Genomic DNA, 21,376 nt, shown 5'->3' with positions numbered 1-21,376 from the left:
CCTGAAGGCATTAAGTTCATGGGATAACAGCCGTAGACCGTCTTGTAGGGTCTCCAATAAATCGTGTTAGAGCGTTTGTGCGAATATAGTGATACCTTTAACCAGTGACCCCTGTAGTTTTTGAAACTTCATGTCTTTTGCCCTTGTGGGAACCTTCAAATTGTCCCATATCACAGGGTTTACCTTAGGCACCTCCAACAGAGGGCAGTTAAGAGGGCAGGGGTACTTCTTGATGGATTCTTCTAGTACCGTCTCCTGAAAAGCATTCGATACCATATAAGTTATTGACTCCTGTTATGAGTCCAGAGGACCCCAAAACCCAACAGCAATAAATATTCACCAAGGTAAATGGTTACTTAAACAAAAGTTGCTTTTAATTATCTTTAAACATGAAAACAGGATCAAACTTTAACTTATTATTAACTTAACTAACCTAACACTCTTCTAATTCTAAGCGCATGTGTATGTAATGTATGTGTAAGTTTTAAAAAGTTATTTGATTCACAGTCCAATCTCACTTCTTATTCCTCCAAGTTCACTAGTTGCAGGCAATTCTTATACTGTGCACAGAATATAAAATTTATGAAGTTCACCAGGCTTTTGTGCTTGAAAGGTAAATGATTGCCGCTCAGGAAGGTTCTTGTCAGTTTTCAGAAAGAGATTTGTTGTGCACTGGACACCCACAACTGATTCCTTGTAACCAGCCACTTCAGTATCTTGCCAAATAAACTTGCCCCATCAGGGTTCTCCAGATGATAACCTCTCTCTTTCAGGTCACCACAGAGTTCCTTTTTGTTTCTTTTATTTCAAGTGAACTATTAGGCAGCCAATCCTCTCCTTTTGCATGAATCACAAGGGCTTTGACCAGGCTGAACTAAGTAGTCAAAACCCGTCTTCCAAATTGGATTTTTCACAAGCTTGCCAGCTTGTCCTGTTCTAGTCCCAGCTGCTACTGCTGACTGTAAAACTGCAGAACTGAATTCCCTCTCTCTCTCTCTATCTCAGAGAAAAAGTCTGTTTTACTCTCTCTGCATACAAAACAATATGACGCTCTTAGAACAGCAAGTTCTAAGAGCCAATGGCTCTAACGAGTTCTTTCATCTGTTGCCTTTTTGTAAACAACAATCCATTAGTGAAGTCTCTTGGGCACCCTCCAAAGCTTTTGCAAAGTCTATTGGTGCTGGACTGTCTAGTATGAGCAAAGCTCCAGTATTTTAAATAAGATCTGGTTTAAAGTGTTTGTATGTGACCTACACTAAAAAACCTGCCCCAATTTATCTCCCAAAAACATATCTATAATCTGTCACACCCCATGATATCATCCTCTAGTGGCTGGCTGATACCACTCGGTACTGCAAACTTCGTGGCAATAGTAGGTATATTCTCCTCCTGGCTGGCCTGAGCAGTATATGGGGATTTGGGTGACTTGGTCTCCATTATCAGCCCTTCATCATCATCATCCCATGTATAATCATAAATGTCCTCCTCCTGCTCTGATGGCGTAGGAAACTTATTCAACATGGCCGTCATCAGTTCCTCCGATTTGTCCAGACGACATAATTTTGTCACTGGTCGAGGCCTCTACTCTCTTGCAGGTCTTACTCTTGGACCCTGATCAAGTGGGTGCCCGTCGTGCAGAGGCAACGCCATTCCTCGGGCTTTTTCTGGTCGTTATTCTTGCCCGTCGAGTGGGAAGCTTCACTACGCGATGTGTTATATTTGTCTCAGGTCCTACCTGCTCTTATGCAGGGTACTCCCCTTCGATGCCACTCAATGTACCGAGGTCCAATCATCTCATGCAGCTCACCTCATGCAGTGTCATAACGGTAACACTGCTTGCTTTTTGAGGCCCCAGCTTCCATGAACCCAGGTCAGTGCAGCCAGACTTGGACCCTACCTTCTGCAAAGGTAGATCTCTGTCACCTGATGCCACCCCGAACCGAAGTAGATTGGCATTGCTGCTATCATTTTCAGACCCCAACTTCAACAAAGGTAGACCACTGCCCAATGGAGGTAGATTGGCCTTACTGCTCCTCAACTGGGACACTGCCCCCCGGTAGGCCCGCTGGATTTTTGGCACTAAAGAAGTGCTACGGGGGCTCTTCTTGGAGGCCTTCTCTGGACTCTTGCTGCCCTGCCTCTGCTCCAGCCCCTCATCAAGTCCCGGGAACCTCCCACCCATTGTCCTGGACTTTTGCCAGTACACATCTGCCTCCGGAGGGCTACATCAGGGTCTCCCCTCACCAGGACCTGGGAACTTCCCACCGGCAATCCTGGTATTTTTACCACACATCTCCTTCTCCAGAGGGCTCGTATGGGGGTTTGACTCCATTTTTGGGGATCGCTCTCCTGAGATCTCCCTCAGGGCTCTGCTCCTGCAGGCCTTACTATTTTAGTGCATTTTTGGGGTCGCTCTACTACGATTCCCCACTGATTCTTTGCTCCCACGCTAAAAACGCATGCTGCTCCTCATACATCAACAGATGCAATGGCTGCACATTCGCAGATGGGTTATCTCATGTTGGCGAACCAATGTGCATTGCGAAGAATAAGAAGTCATTGAATTTTTTAAACCCGCTTTTCAACTTGTGCTGCCACCTATTGTGAAAGAGAATGTTAAGGTCTTACTCTTTAGCTTTGGTCTTCACAAATGTGCAATTCTTTCCTCATGTGAATCAAAACTATCCTGAAGCTGGAGCCAACTTTAAAAAATTGCTTGCATTTATTGCTTTTATAAAAGAATACTGGTGAATAAATGTGCATCATAATTCAATCTAATACTAAGCTGTCTGATGTGATTGATCATCCTACAGAATGACATGGATATCTTCTGTAGTTAAAATCCAGACCTAAATTCAGATGACAACAATAAATGTCTTTTTACTTCCCCACATGATGCAATGTTTTAATTTCCCAATATATTAGCCCATGTTTCAGATTATATGAAGAAAGCATACCTGCTTCAAGTACATGATAAATCCTGGGGTCTAAATTGGATGCCAGCAGGAAACAAGCATGATTAGCACACACCTCTTATATCCAGTGCAGACAATACAGCCTCTGTAATCTACCTGTAAAATAGTGAATCCAGTTTTCATTCAGTACAAAACATGTTGCTGAAATGCTATAATGTATTTGCAGGAACTTATATGGGAAATATCTAACACCACTTCAAGCTTGCTAATACACATTAATGAGAGCCTAAAATGGGACTATATTGTAAGTGCTGCAGTCTGGATAGGAGTGTCAATTTGCTTCCCTTAAGGATAGTGTATCAGTATTTTCATCACCAAGACCAATGCTAGTTTTTCCATTCAAAAGTTATTTAATTACTTGCACCAAAATTCCCCAGCAATTTTAGTGGGTTTCAAACACATGTCACTATATCAATAATCCTCCAAGTTCAAGAAACCCACAGTTTGCACTGCAAAACTCCGTAGAGCCAATCTCAATCTATTTTAATTTCATATTTCAATAAGCTCTGGTGTTTAAAGGTAATTGGTAACCACTCAGGAAGGTTCTTGTTGGATTCAGAGAGAGATTTGTACCTCGTTGGATGCACACAAACTGGTTACCTCCAAGATTACTTCAGTGTCTTGCTGAAGAAACTTGCCCCATCAGGGTTTTCCAAATGATAACCTCTTCTTCTGCAGGTCACCACTAGGTTCCTTTTGTTTCCCTTATTTCAGGTGAAACACTCTAGCCACTCATTTCCTCTTGAATGGACCACAAGAATTTTCAACAGGCTGAACTCAGAACTCACAACCCATGTTCAAAATGGGGTTTCAACAAGCTGCCAGCTTGCCATAACTGCAGAAACCAGTTCTCTCTCTCTCTCTCTGCTTGTAAAACCACATGACCTTCTTAGAACAGCAAATGACAACCAGACGAATTGCAGCAGTGGACCCAAATTTCTGAGCCTGTTCATCTGTTGCTTTCAAAACAATAATCCATTACTCCACAGCATGTCCAATTAATACCTACTTGCAAAGTCTCTTGAGCTCCAGCTCTTCTATTTGCACCTCCTTGTGAAAACCTTTAGCAAAGCAGTTTTTATTGTTTTTACAAAGGCCCTGGGCCTGGAGTGTCTAGTTTGAGCAGAGCTCTGGCATTTTAAATGAGATCTGTTTTGTCAAGTGTTTGTTTGTGACCTACAAATGATCTCCTTCAAAAATATATCTATATACAATATAAAATATGATATAATCCGTCACAATATTAGCCATTAAGAAGTTGGGCATGGTCATATGCAAACCATTCACCAAAGAATGGACATCCTTCGGGTTATAATACATCTCCAAATTCAAGTATTGTATTTTAATAACAAAGTAATAGCAGTCCATAGCACTGCACAGTTGGTATAGCGGTTAACGCAATGCCTTTACAGTGCCAGCAATCATAACAGGGGTTCAAATCCCGCACTGTCTGCAAGGAGTTTATACATTCTCCCCATGTCTGTGCAGATTTTCCCCAGGGGCTCCAGTAATTCCCACCATTCAAAATGTACCGGGGCATAGGCTAATTGGGTGTAAATCAGGCGGCATGAACTCGAGGGCTGAAATGGCATGTTACTGGGCAGTATATCTAAATTTTAAAAAAAACACCTGCAATTACCACAAGGCTGTGAGCTTTATCTGCTTGCTCCACTCTGAAAATGAAAATAATTTGCATTTAGGTCTGTGATTTATTATATGTAACTGTATATGGTATGCTGCTTTCATTGAGCTTGGCATTGTATACAAGAGAATGGAAGTCATGTTGTAGCCATATAAAAATGTGATTAGGCTGCTCTTGGAGTACAATGTGCAATTCTGGTCAACCCATTACAGGAAGGGTTCCAAAGTGATTTTTCATGTTGCTGCCTGGATTAGAGGGTATGAATCATAAAGAGCGGCTAGACAAATTTGAGTTGCTTTCTCTGGACTGGCAGAGGCTGAGGAATGAGCTGTTAAAAGTTTAAAAAATTATGAGAGCCAAAGATCGGGTGGACGGTCAGGATCTTTATCCCAGGGTAAAAATGTCACATGCTAGAAGAGGTCTTAAGATGAGAGGTTGGGGTAGAAGTTTAAAGGAGACATACAGGGCAAAGTTATTAATTTATCCATTTATTTATTTAACATAGTGAGTGGTAGGTACCAGGAATATGCTGTTAGGGGTACAACAGTAACATTTAAGAGGTTTCTAGGTGGGCACAAGAGTAATGCAGGAATTATGGAGAGGCAAAGTAGACAGCACACAGACATTGTGAGCTGAAGGATCACTTGATGTGCCCTACTAAGTGAAACTCAGTCATTGTGCATTTGGGACCAGTTTAAAGAAGCTCAATTCATTATATGATCCATAATTTATAATTAAAACAAAGTTCCAAAGATAATGTCATGTTTATGCTCTGCTCAAATATTTATTTGACGTCCTAAGTTGCAATCCAAATACCATCTTTCATTCATTGTCTGGCAAATTAAATTCCATTGGTATGAAACAGAAGCCATTAACGTTGCTGTTTCAGTGATTGAAGGCATCTGAAGTACCAGAAATTTGCATTGTACTGGTTTGCAAAAATTCATTTTATAAACTACATTAAAAAAGTGGAGACCAATATGAAATTAACTTCACAGGAGAGGGAGACAGGAAACCATTGATTGAGAATCAAGAGTGTGGGGGCTTAAAGTTTCTGGACCATTGAGCTTCAGTTGATGAAATGAAGAGATTATTGAAGAAAATATGATGACAAGTTATCTTCTCCAATTTTCATTACTCAGATTGTTTGGCTCAACGCTGATGAATGGATTCAACAATTTAGCCTTTAGCTACATTTATCTTCATCATATGGTGGCAGATTTGCAAAAATCTTGAAATCCACATTTTATAATTTAATGAACTGTCCTTTTGAGAAAACAGGAAATATATCAACATACCTCTCTTTGAAACAGTAGCATTGAAAGCTCTGAAAATGTTAATTCTCATTAGACCTTTAATGGATACTGTTTTGCAAGATTGTAACTTCACAAATGAGATTGATCATATGGAGAGGTAAGAGCATAAAAGAAGTCAATGGAGGGAAAAGACAGGTTATCTTGTTAGAGTTCACGCCTCATGATTTGTATCATCGTTAAATAGTCTTAAGTTTTCCATCAATATACATTTCCAGGGTAGAGGCAGAGGAAAAATTTGAAAGAAACACTTCAACCAAAGCAGGGCTTGTGAGCATCCAGTTTTCCATAATGTTTACAGTATGGTGTTTTGCATAAGAAACAGTAAAAAAGAGTAAAAAGGACCATTAGGAAAAATAAGTGAAGCTGACGCTGAAAGATCAGCAGCAAAAAGACATTGTTCTGAGCAGATCAAGCAGCACAAATAAGGACAGAAGTTGATATGACACTTTTCTCACAAGTTCTGATAACAGGTCATTGATGCAAAGCATTAATGGCTTGTTGAATGCTTCAAGTATTTTCAGTAAATTAAAAATTGTTCATTGCCAATTAGCTACAATGTCAAAAGCCATAAGTATATAGATTGTCTATTAAAAGACAATAAAGAAGGGAAGGGGAGGAATACAGGCAAGAGGAAACTGTGGACACAGGTGAAAGAAGCTGAGGGATGGGGGGAAGTGAGTAGAGGGCTAAGATATTTAGGTCTCTGATAGGATAAGGAAGTGAAGGGATGAGAGAGAGAGAGAGAGAGAGAGATCAGGAAAAGAGGTTAATGGAAATTGGAGAATTTGATATTGATGCTGCCTGGTTAGACACTACTGAGATGGAATAAAATATGTTGTTCCTCCAATTTGCAGGTGGCCTCAGCTTGAGAGTACATGTCAGCGTGGGAATGGGGTGAGAAATTGAAGTGGTTGGCTTTTGGGAAGTCCTTGCTGTTGCAGCAGACAAAGCAAAATATTCAATGAAGCCATCTCCCAGTCTGCATCCTTCCTCCCTGATGCCGAGGCTGTATCAGGAGCACTGGATGCAGTTTAAATGACCCTTACATTTTCACAGGTGGAGTTCACCATGAAGGACTGTTTGGGGCCACAAAGAGCAGCTAGGGAGGAGGACTAAGTGCAACACTTTTTGCAGTCACAGGGGGAGGTACCAAATGGATGAGTTGGCATGGGAATTGTGGTTGAAGTGATCCCTATAGAAAGCGGAGAAGGGAGGATAAAGAAGATGCATCTGGTGGTGGAATCCCATTGCAAGTGGCAGAAATTATGGAGTATAACATGGTTATACAGGCTGGTGAGGCGGTAGGCAAGGAGGAGGGTGTCACATTTGTGGCCCGAAATGTGAAGTTAATAAAACATTAAACACAAGTTTATCAGGTAAACTTCTTAGTGTCTTTTTATTCTCCGGTTTCCTTTGTTCTCCTGCTTGTGTTCTTATCTCCCTCTCATACCACGTGACTTCCGGCACATCTCATACATATTCATTATCATGACATCCCTCCTTTAATCAGAAATAAACTTTACCTTCACTTACCAATATCCCTCGGAAACCTACAAACATCGTAACTAATGGTAATACTATAACTCAACTACATAAAATTTACTTCCTACAGCATTCATACATGCACTTTATGATATAAGATTAAATACTGTCCCAAAGTTCTTATTAAAACTATGGCACAAAGTCTTTGTATCGTTTGGGCACTTTCCGGTTTCGTTTCGGCCTGCCTGCGATATTGTCATCGCTTCTCGGTTGTTCACTCTCAGTGTCGGAAATACTGCTCGCCACGGCTTCGGGTGTTTCTGGCGCTCTAGTCACTTCATCAGGAGTGCTGGTAACTGCCTCTGGAACATCATCAGGTCTCTCAGTTTCAGCATCTCGTATTGGCCTTTCAACCTCTTCGCTCGATGTATCTCTGGACTGGTACCTTTTTACACCTGATACATTTCTCTTATACAGGACCCCAGTCGGAGACTTGACTGTCACCATACTGCCACTTCTGGATACAACAGTATAGGGTTGATGGTAATAAGGTGTGTCTAGCTTACCACCAGTTTCATGCCTCACTAGAACATTATCTCCTGGCATGATGTCTGAGTACTTGGCTCCACGTTTCGAATCTGTGTACAGCTTTGCTGCACCTTTCTTTTCAGCATCGTGGTCCCTCATCTCCTGGTCGTCTCGGATTTCCTTTATTTCTGGCATTTTTGTGCGGATTTTTCTCCCAAAAAATGCTTCTGCAGGACTTTTTCCAGTGGTTGCATGAGGCGTTGCTCGATAGACAGCCACATAAGATAGCAGTGCTTCTCGCCAATTTTGTCCTTCTGCGTGTGCAATCCTCAATCGTTTTTCAATGGACTGATTTTGTCTCTCTACTTCTCCATTGGCTTGCGGCCATTTCGGAGTTACTTTATGATGGTGGATACCTGTGGTCCTCATGTATTCCGTAAATGTCTCTGAAATGAATTGTGGACCATTGCCAGAGTATAATGTAACAGGTAATCCATATCTTGCGAATATCTCTGCTAACGCTTGTATTGTTTTTTCAGTGGTTGTGGACTTCAACACCACGTACTCATAGTATCTGCTGTAGTAATCTATCACTACCATAATTGATTCACCCGTCGGTAAAGGTCCAAGAAAATCAACAGCTACGTCGATCCATGGTCCTGTCGGAAGTTGCGTACTCCGGATCAGTTCTGGCGGATTACTCCTACTTGTGATTTGACATCCGTGACAAGTTTTAACAAATTTCTCTGCGTCTTTATCACAACCTGGCCACCATACCTTGGTCCTGAGGTTTTGCTTGGTACCAACAATACCTAGGTGTCCTTCATGCGCTAAGGTTACGATCTTCGGTCTCAATCTTTGCGGAATCACCAATCTGCAACCTCTCAATACACACTGTCCGATGCAACAAAGTTCGTCTCTAATGGGAATGTAAGCCTTGTGAGTACACTTATCCCATTGTCCACTCTGTATGCATTCTCTTACTTCCATGAGTTCTGGATCACGTTCGGATTCTCTCTCGACTTCCTTCGTAGTCACAGCTTTCGGTGTCGACTGAATAGCTACGAAGCATACAAAGCTCTCTGTTTCTGTTCCCAATTCTGACTTGGATTGTGGACCTCCATCCTTCACCAATCTGGACAGCGGATCAGCAATGTTTGCTTTCCCTGCAATGTGGATTACTTTATATTTGTAGGGTTGTAGTCTGAGTACCCATCTCTCTATTCTGGCACATGGTTTGGATCTAGGTGCATAGATCACCTCTAATGGCTTATGATCTGTGATGAGTTCAAATTCAATGCCATAAAAATATGCATGGAACCTCTCACAGGCCCATACAAGTCCGAGTGCTTCTTTCTCTGTCTGAGAGTATCTTCTTTCCACATCTGATAACGATCTGCTGGCATAGCTAATGATTCTTGGTCCTCCATCATGCATCTGGACCAACACGGCTCCTAAACCAACTGGGCTGGCATCCGCTATGACTTTGGTTGATGCCGCCGGATCGTAATATCCAAGAGATTTTGCATCTGTCAGGCTTTGCTTCAGCACTGTGAACGCTTTCTTCTGCTCAGATCCAAAATGAAATGGTACACCTTTCCTGGTTAGTTTCCTTAGTGGTTCTGCCACTGTAGCGAAATTAGGAATGAACTTTGCACAAAAATTGACCAATCCCAGGAAACTCCTCACCTCTGTTGCGTTCTGAGGTGCACGTGCCTCTGCAATAGCTTTCACCTTGGCCTCTGCAGGGTTTAGTCCTTTCCGTGTAAGTCTGTGTCCCATGAAGTCCATTTCTGACACACCGAACTGGCACTTGTTTCCATTCACGGTAAGGCCTGCCTCCTGTAGTCTAGATAGTACACGCCTCAACCGTTTGTCATGCTCTTCCTTCGTTGGTGTTTGGACTATGATGTCGTCAGAAATGTTGGCAACTCCAGGAATGCCTTGAATCACTCGATGGATTTCATACTGGTAGATCTCCGAAGATGCATTAATTCCAAATGATAGTCTCTTGTAACGATACAATCCACAGTGAGTCACAAATGTAGTTACATCTCGGGAACCTGGATCCAGTTCTAATTGATGATAGCCCCATTTCAGATCAATTTTTGAGAATACCTTGCTGGTAGTTAGTTCTTGAAGTATTTCTTCCACTGTTGGTATAGGGTGTCATTCTCTAATTATAGCTTCATTCGCCATTCTCATGTCAACACATAGACTTATGTCACCCTTTGGTTTAGGCACAATCACTACGGTACTGACCCATTGTGTCGAATTTTCCACAGGTTCAATAATGTCTTGTTCGATCAATTCTTTAATTTTGGCTTCGACTTTCCCACGAAGTCCAAACGGAGTTCGGTGCATTGGTTGTGCCTTGGGTTTGACCGTTTCATCTACCGCTAGCTTCAATTGTCGACCTTTCAGCTTTCCTACTCCTTGAAAGACTGCGGGGAATTCTTGCTTCATATCCTCGTATGACTGAATTGAATTGACTCAAGCTCCATTATGAAGTATTGCCAGGTCTTGCGCTGTGCTTCTACTCAGCAATGGTTCTCCCCTCTCTTCTATGACCATAAACTCTGCTTCGGTGTACTTATCTCCAGCTTCAACAGTTGCAGTAAAACATCCAATGGTCTGCAATGGCTTTGTTGCTGTGTATGGATACAGTTTCTTGGAACACTTCTTTGAGGTACAGATGATCTTTTTCCTTTTCAACTTCTCCCATAAATGTTGATCAATCACATTACTGTCACTGCCTGAGTCTACAATGACCTGAACTGTCACTCCACCAATGATCACTGGGACCTTCTCATGACGTACTTCATTCAACGTAAATTGGTAACAACTCTGTTCCTCCTGGGTATCATCATCGTCACCATCTATCTGGCGAATGGTATCTTTCTTTCCAGGATACTTTCCTTTCCCCCAGACTTTGCCTTTGGAAGTTGTACTCTTCCTCTTCTGGTCTGCATTGGACTTGCTTTTGCACTTCTTTGCAAAGTGGTCCTTGCCTCCACACTTTCTGCAAACTTTGCCTTTGGCCGGGCAATATGGGTCTTTTCCAAAGTGACCTCGGTTTCCACATCGATAACACTCCACGTCCTGTGTCGGCGTATATCTTGGCTGATTATGGCGATGTGAGAGCCTCTTAATTTGCTGGCTTGAGTTGTCTTTCAGGGTCATGGTATGAGATTGCCCTTCAACAGCCTCTAATGCAGCAGCAATGGTTAACGCATCGGTGAGTTCCAACTCACTCCCTCTTTCCAGTAGACGTCTTCTGAGTTTATCTGATCTACAGTGCTGTACGACTTGATCCAGTAATTGGTTGTCCAAATCAGCTGGCATGTAATTGCATCCAACAGCTAGCTGGCGTAGTCTCGTCACGTACTGAGCAATTGTCTGGCCATCTTCTTGTCTCGTTCTCCGAAACAAATGGCGTTGTGTGCATTTAATGCATCTACCGCTTTCCGGTACTCATCCTTTCTTCCAGTATTCAAAAGTGTTTTAAATGTTTCCCGAACTGAGGGTCCTGCAGTGAAAAGAAGTAACACCCTCCTCTGCGCTTTTTGTTCAACTGTACCGGTGTGTAGAAATAGGCCACGACTGTCGGCATAGGATTCAAATTCTTCCAACCATGCCTTCCACTTCACACTTACAGTACTTGCATCACCCGTTGGGTCAAAATGAGCAATTCCACTATGTGTTAGAAAGTCACCGTCTGCACCAGCCATGAGGAAATATTCCAGCCCCAAAAGTACTGAGTCACAGAGAAAATTCTTATCACCTTGAAGTTCTCTGTAATCCTCTGTAATCTTGTTTAGTCTTTAATTTTCTTCAAGCTTCTTTCATCCTCGTTGCCAATGTCACATTTGTGGCCCGAAATGTGAAGTTAATAAAATATTAAACACAAGTTTATCAGGTAAACTTCTTAGTGTCTTTTTATTCTCGGGTTTCCTTTGTTCTCCTCCTTGCTTCCTTTGTTCTCCTGCTTGTGTTCTTATCTCTCTCTCATACCACGTGACTTCCGGTACATCTCATACATATTCATTATCATGACAGAGGGGAACCTTGTCCTTGTTCCATTTGTAGGAGGAAAGGGCCAGGGCACCTATTTAATTCATTCTAATATGTCATCCTTTTCTTTCAACTATAGTTTGCTCTATAGTTGGCAGGATACTCAACTAATATTAGTCACGTCTTACTTATTTCACCTCCACTTCTCTAATCCAAAATTAAGATTGCGTTTCCCTCATTCTTACCTTCTACTCCAACCATTTCCATATTTAACCATATAAGATATTGGCAAGGAGGGATATTTATTGGAAAAATCTTTGAGGTGAAAGTTTTAATCAATTGGAAAGGCAGCCACTACATTGGAAACAACAGCATGGTTTTAGCCATGTGAAATATTGCCTCACAAATCTGGGCTTTTTTTTGCGGAGGTTACACGGAAAATTGATAAAGATAGTAGACATGATATATGAGGACTTTAGCAAAGCTTTTGACAAAGTTCCATTAAAGTAAACTGGTCCTGAAAGTTAGGGCACATTGGATCCAAAATTCTTTGGCAATCTGGATCTAAAATTAGATTGGATATAGGAGAAGCAAGAATTTTTTACTGCAAGAAAATGGGATTGACCTGGATAGGCATCAAGTCAGGCTAATGGACCTTTTTCCATGCTATACAGTTCTATGATTCTATGGTGAAAATATTCATCAGCTCAACCTGGATATGGGAAGAGATGGAATTACTAGCCCCTTTTCCATTGACATCCCAGTTAATTGGCCGTACAGTGTCCCAGGATAGAAAACCCTTTGTGCCATTTCCACTGGGCCACCCTTAACTAGGAGACAAATTGCTTTTCCGCTGAACACACTCCTTCTTGGGGATCGGAGTGTTCTACCTTCAACTGGAAACGGGTGACTTTCTGCTGCCACTTTTCCACTAGTTTTATCAGCACACTGGCATCAACAAATGCCGGCATTCGTACAATGTTCCTTTTCCACTGGACCCTGTCCCAGTGAATTCCCGGTTAATTTCTGGGACAGGGTGCCAGTGGAAAAGGAGTAAATGTTTCAAGTTAAAATAAAAAAGGAAAATGCTGAAAGTACTCAGCAGATAAAACAGCATTAATGGAAAGAAAAACACAGCTAGTATTTTAATTGAAGTTGAAGACACAATAGAAATGGGAAAAAGGAAAAAAAATTGAGATAAAACAAACTGAAAAAAAGTGTAGTCATTAAAATTGTTAATTATTTAATCAACAGACAAAAAAGTTTTTAGTCACAATAAACAGCCCAATAGGTTACTGTTCTAATTTATTATTGTGAAAATGGTTTCAACATCTGCAATATCGGTCACATGATTCCACTTTCATTTCTCAAGACATTAAACACAGATTAATGCAACTGCACAAAAGAGATGACAATGTAGTGACATCACAACATTTATGGCCACCTGAGATCTGGGTATTTTCTCCCCCTGCCCTTCAACATTTTGAATTCAGAATAATCCTCAGAGAACAATGGCTTTACAAATGCAAAATTAGAACTCGTGCCCCAACAATCTTGAATACATTTTCATAAAGGCTTAAGCACAGAATAACAATATTGGAAAACTATCTCAGGAGATGTACTATTTTACTCTCCTATTTGATGGTGAACATTACTGAGAAAGGGGCAACAGTGTGTGCATAATTGCATGATAAACCATACTCTCCATCAACATAACATGACTATTTTTATAACTCTGTTAAGATATTTAAGTGCCATGGGAGGAACTTAGTTTTTGACTCAATACCTTCCCCAATTGATAGTTTTTGCCACTAAATGGTTGTTGACCAAAGCACTTATACCAGATCTCACTACTGCTGCAATCACCACTAGAAATTCCCTGCAGCTGCTGCAGGCCAAATAAACAAGGTTCTCTTCATATTCATACAAGGAGTTGCTGACAAAAGGTAATGGAAACTCATAAAACAACCTTTCTGTTTGGAAAGATCATAAAATCGCCTGCTAATAAGTAAGCCATTCATCTGAATTCTAGTCGTACAATGTAAAGAACTCCAATCTATTTCTAGAAGTACAGAATGCCATTACAATGATTGCATATAACATCCTTTATTCAAAAGATAGTATTAAAAATGTCACCATCAATATCAGATTATCTGAACGACGCATTTTTGTCAACACAAATAAGTTTCCATACAGGCATGTGTACATTAAAAGGCAATTACATTTCAGTCAATTCTAGATTAATTCTTGTTTGATACCAAGTTTAAATATGGTTTCAACTAGAGTAACATTATTATACTTTTCACATTTATTGTGGTACAAGTTCTCTAAAAACTTGCTGATTTCCCATATTATTTACATTCTATTAAGCAAATATTATATAAATATTATTAAAGTGACTAATAATGCATAAAATTTTATGGATACACAATATTTTCAGACAGAAATTTTGATATTCAGAAACAATGACTACAAAAAATTCGATGAATTATGTTTTTGAATATTACCATCATTTCAACAAAAAAGAACTCAATCTGTTCTGATCCCATAAGCCCTTTCAAAAATTAGAACTGCTTTTCAATTTTAGTATTTATTTGCTCAATTACACAAAAAATGGTTCATTTAAAAACAATGGTAACATGAGCAACTCGACAGTATTTCCATTGTCTTTTGTGTGCTGGCCTGTTCAGTTTGGTCCTCTGTCCTGTTCAGTCAATTGGCTGTTCTTCATGACAGCACAGGCAGTGAAATTAATATTTTAGGCAGCCTTCAGAACAATTTCCTTCATGAATTTGAGTCATTTACTTTGATTTCCATGATCATAAGAAGAGTTAAATATAGAATATTCATTATGACGCCTTCTAAAAAGGGAAAAGGATATGGCAATGTCACAAAGAATTTACATACATTATGTACATAATCCTTCACTGTAATGAAGGATTCAAATTAAATCATTTAATTTTTTAAAAAATTACACCTTTGTCCCTGAAAAACACAAAAGTTTTTTTTAGTGCCCACTTTGGTACATAAGCAATCTTAGCAGCTTGACAAAAAAAGCTTGTGCTCATTTCATTGTGCTGCCAGTACAAGTATAAACACCTGCTCTCTGAAATACCATGCAGAAATTGCCAATTATTTTAATTAGAAATGGAACCCATTGCCACTTCAAGGATTATCCAAAGATGATCAGTTTCTACTCCCATCTTCCCAAGCTAGTCTCCCATGTAAAGCATTATTCTATCCATACCAGAGAAGTCTGCAGCCAGTTCAAGTTTAGACAATGATTAGACATAAGCAAGAAGCAGTCTTTATGATTTTTCACATCTTGTGAAGGTTCAGACCCTCAGTACTCATGGTGAAGTAGTGAACTGGATTTGACAATGGTTGTCAGAATAGTGACAAAGTTATCTCCTGATATGACTTTTTCCCTTTATTCCACATCCCTAGATTAGCTATTGTATAGATGATCCAGATACCTCATGCCAATTGCCCGAACGTTGTGCAAGATCGTGAAACAAACGAGAGACCTCAGTATCATTCGTAATTGATATTGTAATCAAATAAGATGAATGGGATTTGCTTTAAAACTCAGATGGAAATGTTGATTGGAATTTTCACATGCATGTTTGTATTAGCCCATTTAATCCAGCCACCCTCCCTAAAACACCATGATTATAATTAATGACAAATTTCACTTTCCAATGGAAAAAGTGGTGCCTTCTCTTTTCCATGGGCTTTAAAACTGCTGAGCTCAGTTTTAATCATTGAATTATAAACTGTATGTAAACATTTTTTTTTCTTGCTACCTTTTACATTTAAAATAATTAGAGCAATTTTCTTCATCTTTCAGGTATTTTAGATAACACATAGTTCAAAGGATTGTTACTTTTCATACATAAATTATTTTGATAATTTAGCTGAAGGGAAGAACCTTAATTTAAAAGCCATTTCTCTCTCTGAAAATATTATTAAAATAATTGCAGTTACAAAGCCTGTTGTCAAGGATCAAATAGCATGTTCTGTAAAGAATCACCAGAAGCTGGTCTACACAAAATACAGAATACATCTTGACTTATTCAGATTAAAGTGGAACTTTGTTTTATTTTAAACTTTACTTAGTTACCTTGAGGCAGCTCAGCAATCCTTTCAATGATTTTTTTTTTATTTCTAAAACTCTCAAGAACACAGCAGTTATAAAAATACCATCTTTTATTTTTGAAGGACATACCTAATGAAATTTAACTTTGCACTGGCCTATACAAGTCCAAGGTGTGCAGTAAAGTTTTATTTCAACAAGTAGCAAGGGTGTGTTTCGCATGTCAACTTTCTGCATGGCAAGTGTTGGTACTTCTACTGGTAAAGGAATCAAGCAAATTGCATCATCATAAACAATTTATAGAGGGAAAGAAAAACCTAATTATTAGGACTCATCTTAAAAAAAAATTCATCACAAACAAACTCAATACATTAATTCAGATCCAAAATACAATAATTCTATCAAGGTATAATTCAAAATCTTGCAATAGCCAAATTAAAATAGAGAAATGCCTAAAAATGTTTCAAACATGGCATTTACATTGGTTTGAGATATAACAGAAAAATCCAAATTATACAATCAAGTTACAGTAATAATAGTCTTATTAAAATTTACATATTAACATTCAAGTATAGACAAAATAATTGACATCCAAGGTATTCCAAATTTTACTATAGGTTATTCGTATTTAACCAGATAGAAATTACAGTACTTATTTTACATAGATTTCCCATTTCAGGGCACCATAATGTTTGGGACATTTGGCTTCACAGGTGTTTGTGATTACTCAGGTGTGTTTCATTGGGTGAGGAATAAGAGAGGTAAGCTTGCTTCTAGGTTTTGGATCACCTTTGGAGTGTTATTTTTCAACACGAAGACCAGAGTCATGCCAAAGAAAGTCAAAGAAGCGATTATGAGGCTGAAAATTTTAAAAATAAATCGCCAAATGCCTGTACGATAGATTAAAAACACTCTTCAGGAGGCAAGTGTGGATGTGTCAGTGACTACTGACAACAGAAGACTTCATGAACAGAAATACAGAGACTACACTGCAATATGCAAACTACTAGATAGCTACAGAAACAGGAAGGCCAGATTACAATTTGCCAAGATGTATTTAAAAGACCCTGCAGAATTCTGGAAAAAGGTCTGGTGGTCAGATGAGACCAAAATTAACCTGTATCAGAATGATGACAAGAGCAAAGTGTGGAGGTGTAAAGGAACTGCCCAAGATCTAAAGCACCCATCTGTGAAACATGATCTTTGGGGGTGTTATGGCCTGGGCATATATGGCTGCCACAGGTACTGGCACATTTATCTGCAATGACCATGCAACTAATGGCTGCTCAAAATGAATTCTGAGGTGTGTAGAAACATCTTATCTGCTCAAGTTCGAGAAAATGCCTACAAACTCATTGGATGGCACTTCATCCTACAGCAAGACAACGATCCAATATACAGCAAAAGCAACAAAACAGTTTTTCAAAGCTAAAAACAGGAAAGTTTTTGAATGGCCAAGTCAGTCACCTGATTGAAGCCATCCATATGCTGAAGTGAAAACGTAAGGGGACAAGCCCCCAAAACAAACAGCAGCTGAAGATGGCTATAATAGAGGCCTGGCAGAGCATTACCAGAGAAGATACTCAGCACCTGGTGATGTCTATGAATCACAGACTTCAAGCTGTCATTGCATGCAAGGCCTATGCAACAAAGTACTAAACATGTCTACTTTAATATACTGTCCATTCCATTGCTATGTCTCAAATATTATGGTGCCCTGAAATGAGGGGTCTGTGCATAAAAATTGCTGTTATTTCTACATGGTCAAACCACAATGTGCACATATACCCTTTAATAAAATCTGGAATATGCACTTTAATCATGTTAATTGCTTACAAAAAAATTACAAATTTATAACTGTAGAGCACAGGGGCAAATAAAGGAAAAAAATGTCTTTGTCCCAAACATTATGGAGGGCACTGTAAATTATCCAGACCAGTTTGGATTTTTATACAAAATACAGAAATGCATTTTTCTTTTATATATGTGGATTACCACAGCACACAAAAATTCCAAATAGAACTTATTATGGTATGTAGAAAAAATATTTTAGTCCACATTCAGACATCAGAACATAGATATTAAACAAAACTTTGTTTTTGCTTTCAAATATTATCATAAGAATTGATCCATGGTAAAATAACCAAAATAGTGATCAAAATATATGGAATGTTTTGGCCCATGTGCAGGCAGGATTTGATCACAGAACCAATATTTGATATTGTCCAACTCAAAGTTTTTTAAAAAAATCAATATTTAAATAAGTTAATTCCATTGGTCAGCAAATATGAACCATCTTACAGTCAGTTGTTCCCTTAAAGGAATATTCGTAATATCAGAGAACAAAAAAAATGCACCAAAGTTTTTAAAGTAATGCTTTTCAGTGAAATCCAGCAAATGGATCATTAATTATTGTCCCAGTGCTTCTGGTTCACGAGGCAAGCCTTGTACAACTGGAAGCAATTCCAGAAATAAACATGATGCATTCCCTAAACTTGGTGGCTATTCTTTTCTTCATGATTTCTGTCTCATACTAAGCAGAAAGGATCATTTTGCACTTGATTAATTTAAATTAATTATTGAAATCTGTAGTTTCTCTTCCCCTCTTTTCTGCAAAGACAATTTCAAAACAATATCATTCCATTTGTATTGCTTTGAAATAGCTGCACTGTATGTTACCAACAATCATAACTAGTTTGTTGGATACACTGCCAGCCTTTTTAAATCGTGAATTTAGCAATGCTGTTCAGCCTTGGAAAAAAAATACGTCAGCACCAAAGTGAATGAAGGCATTGCAGAGATGGAATGTTTAAATATTATTTAAAATATGGATGGATTACAGACAAATGGAATGAGAATAAAAATAAATGGAAAATAAAACTGTCCAGAATTGATTTGTGCTTATTCTACTCAGCTACACTTTTGTACATTGCTTGTCTAACAGGAAAATCACTCTCATTTTCTACCTTCAAAGTCCACCCATTAGAAATACCCACCACAAGTTAAAAAAACAGCCTTTTTTTTCCTTCCTCACAATTGAGAATTGGCAAAGCCATATTCCAAAACTGTTTGGGTTTATTTGGAATGTATAAATTTGCATGCAAAGTTTGCATATTGAACAAAAATGGTTCAGTGGCAATTACAATGCCGTAGGTTGAAGCGCAATGCCAGGATTTAGGGTGGAAACTCTTGAGATTGACAAGGCCATGGTAAGACAGCTATATAATCAACAATGCTGTGTTTTGAATGAGTTGTTAAATCAAGTCACTATCTCCTTGCTCAGGGTGTTTATATTCCATCAAAAACATTCAGAAGATTCAGGGGAATTCTCATTGTCTATACAATGTTTTTCCCTTAATAATGCCTCCAGTTCAATAGTAATTTTTTTTTTTGTTTGAGAGAACTGGCTGCTGTATTTGAGCTTGAAGTGAGATTATACAAAAAGAAATTCATTATACAGGTACCAAGCTCCAGGATGTAAATTACACAATACAATTTAAAAATCTGTCAGCCCTGAACTTTAAAACATTGGGATTTGTTGTTCCTTCAAGAAATGGTTCAAGTTAAAGAAATAGCAAAGGCAAATAACAAATCAAGCTAACTTGAATTTTGCTTTATCATCCAATGATTCAAGGTTGTCAACCATTATGATGAAATCATACAAAATTGTTCGACAACAGTTAAAACATTGAATGCTCATTCCAGTTACAGCACAACTACATTTGTTGGACATATTTTTCCTCCACTTTAGGTCAAAAGGTGGGTTTGAGTGTCTTAAACAGGAAATAAAAAGCAATTTATGATATATTTTACAAATTAATTTGACTTTTTCCCACAAATTTGAAATGATACTTCATTTAGTACAGATTCTGGAAATGTAGAATCCTTTGACAGATTATACGCTGATTTGAACCTACATGTTACAATCCATTAAAAACAGATTTACCTATACCAGTGGTTCTCAACCTTTTTCTTTCCACTCGCATACCACTTTAAGTAATGCCTATGCCATCGGTGCTTGGTGATTAGTAAGGGATTACTTAAGGTGGTATGTGAGTGGAAGGGAAGGTTGAGAATCACTGCTCTAGACCCAATTGTTTCTGAAATATTTTGCTTGAGAAAAATTGTCATTGGCTCATTTCATTTGGAGTTATGAAACCATCCACATAACACATCAATTAGGTACAATTAAAACAGCGGTTTTCAAACTTTTTTTTCCACCCACGTATCACCTTAAGCAATCCATTACTAATCACAGAGCACCTATAGCATAGGGAATACTTAAAGTGGTATGTGGGTGGAAAAAAAAAGCTTGAGAACCACTGACCTACACCATCGATGACCTGGTGCATAAAATATGTCCCAAGTCAATGAGAATTACAGCCCTTGCCACCTGGTTTAGCAGATAATCAGAATACATGAGAATATCATCTATTTATAAACAAAAAAAATTGGTTGGAGAAAGAACGATACCTGTTAACACGTGTAGATATACTGATGTCTGGAACTATTAACAAATATTTCCAATATTTAAACTAGTGAAATTTTTTAAAAGATGTCTATAATACTATTTCCTGCCCATAACCCACTTCCTGTGACAGGTCCTCTCCATAACTTTACCAATGTTATTCTCCAGGCGACTTTGAAAGGAATTTGGCACTTCAACTTACGACCATCTACTCTCAGATTCCAAAAGGGAGCATCTGATCTTTGCTCATTACACTTCCATAGTACCTCACTAAGATGAAGAATGTAATGGAAACACATATTTGATGCAGCACATTACAAGACCAAATTTTCATACCAAAATTGACAGGAAATAGGAGAAGACATTAATACTGGTGCAAAAAACTTGTTCAACAAAGTAATTTTAATGCAAAACAGGAGACATTATTCATTTTTTTTTTTTTTTTAAATCGACACACTCTTCCAAAATAATGTTTTAAAAAGTGTTCATGAAATTAGTTCTCAAAAGTATAGTCAATCATTTTTTTGTCTCCAGCGAACACGCTCCAAAAGGGCTCGTAGTATATTTCCTGGTATTATTTGGTGTTTGTCTATTAAGTTCTGCACAGCTTGCTTTGCCTAGAAAGATGAAAAGGGAATATGTGAAAATAGTACAAACATCTGGGCCTCACAACATAATAGTTTTATGCTTAAAGCATATTAAAGTTTACAGACAACCTGCTTCAATCAGCAAATTCTTAATCTTTAATACATCCATCAACAGCAGGCAACAAATTAAACAGCACTATAGGTAGTTTTCCAAAGTGATATAATTACAATGTTGCTTTTGGTCACTGAAACAATAGATAGACCCTCA

At 38.7% G+C, this 21,376-nt stretch overlaps 1 protein-coding gene across 4 annotated transcripts in view; it reads right to left on the bottom strand.

Annotated features, from left to right (window-relative positions):
• Nucleotides 1-14,047: 14,047 nt before the first annotated feature.
• The window catches only part of tmem68 (transmembrane protein 68), a 59,783-nt gene continuing 52,454 nt past the window's right edge, over nucleotides 14,048-21,376 (bottom strand). For 3 of the 4 annotated variants that reach the window (XM_069921483.1, XM_069921484.1, XM_069921485.1), the window contains one exon: nucleotides 14,048-21,138. In XM_069921483.1, the coding sequence (XP_069777584.1) occupies nucleotides 21,034-21,138 (105 nt within the window). In that variant the 3' untranslated portion in view covers nucleotides 14,048-21,033. The remainder of the gene's footprint in view (nucleotides 21,139-21,376) is intronic. The other variant, XR_011352318.1, reaches the window with a different exon arrangement.

The sequence above is a fragment of the Narcine bancroftii genome, chromosome 2 (assembly GCF_036971445.1).
Source record: "Narcine bancroftii isolate sNarBan1 chromosome 2, sNarBan1.hap1, whole genome shotgun sequence".
NCBI lineage: Eukaryota > Metazoa > Chordata > Chondrichthyes > Torpediniformes > Narcinidae > Narcine > Narcine bancroftii.
The sequence above is the reverse complement of the archived record's forward strand: the minus strand, read 5'-3'. Positions and strand labels throughout refer to the sequence as shown.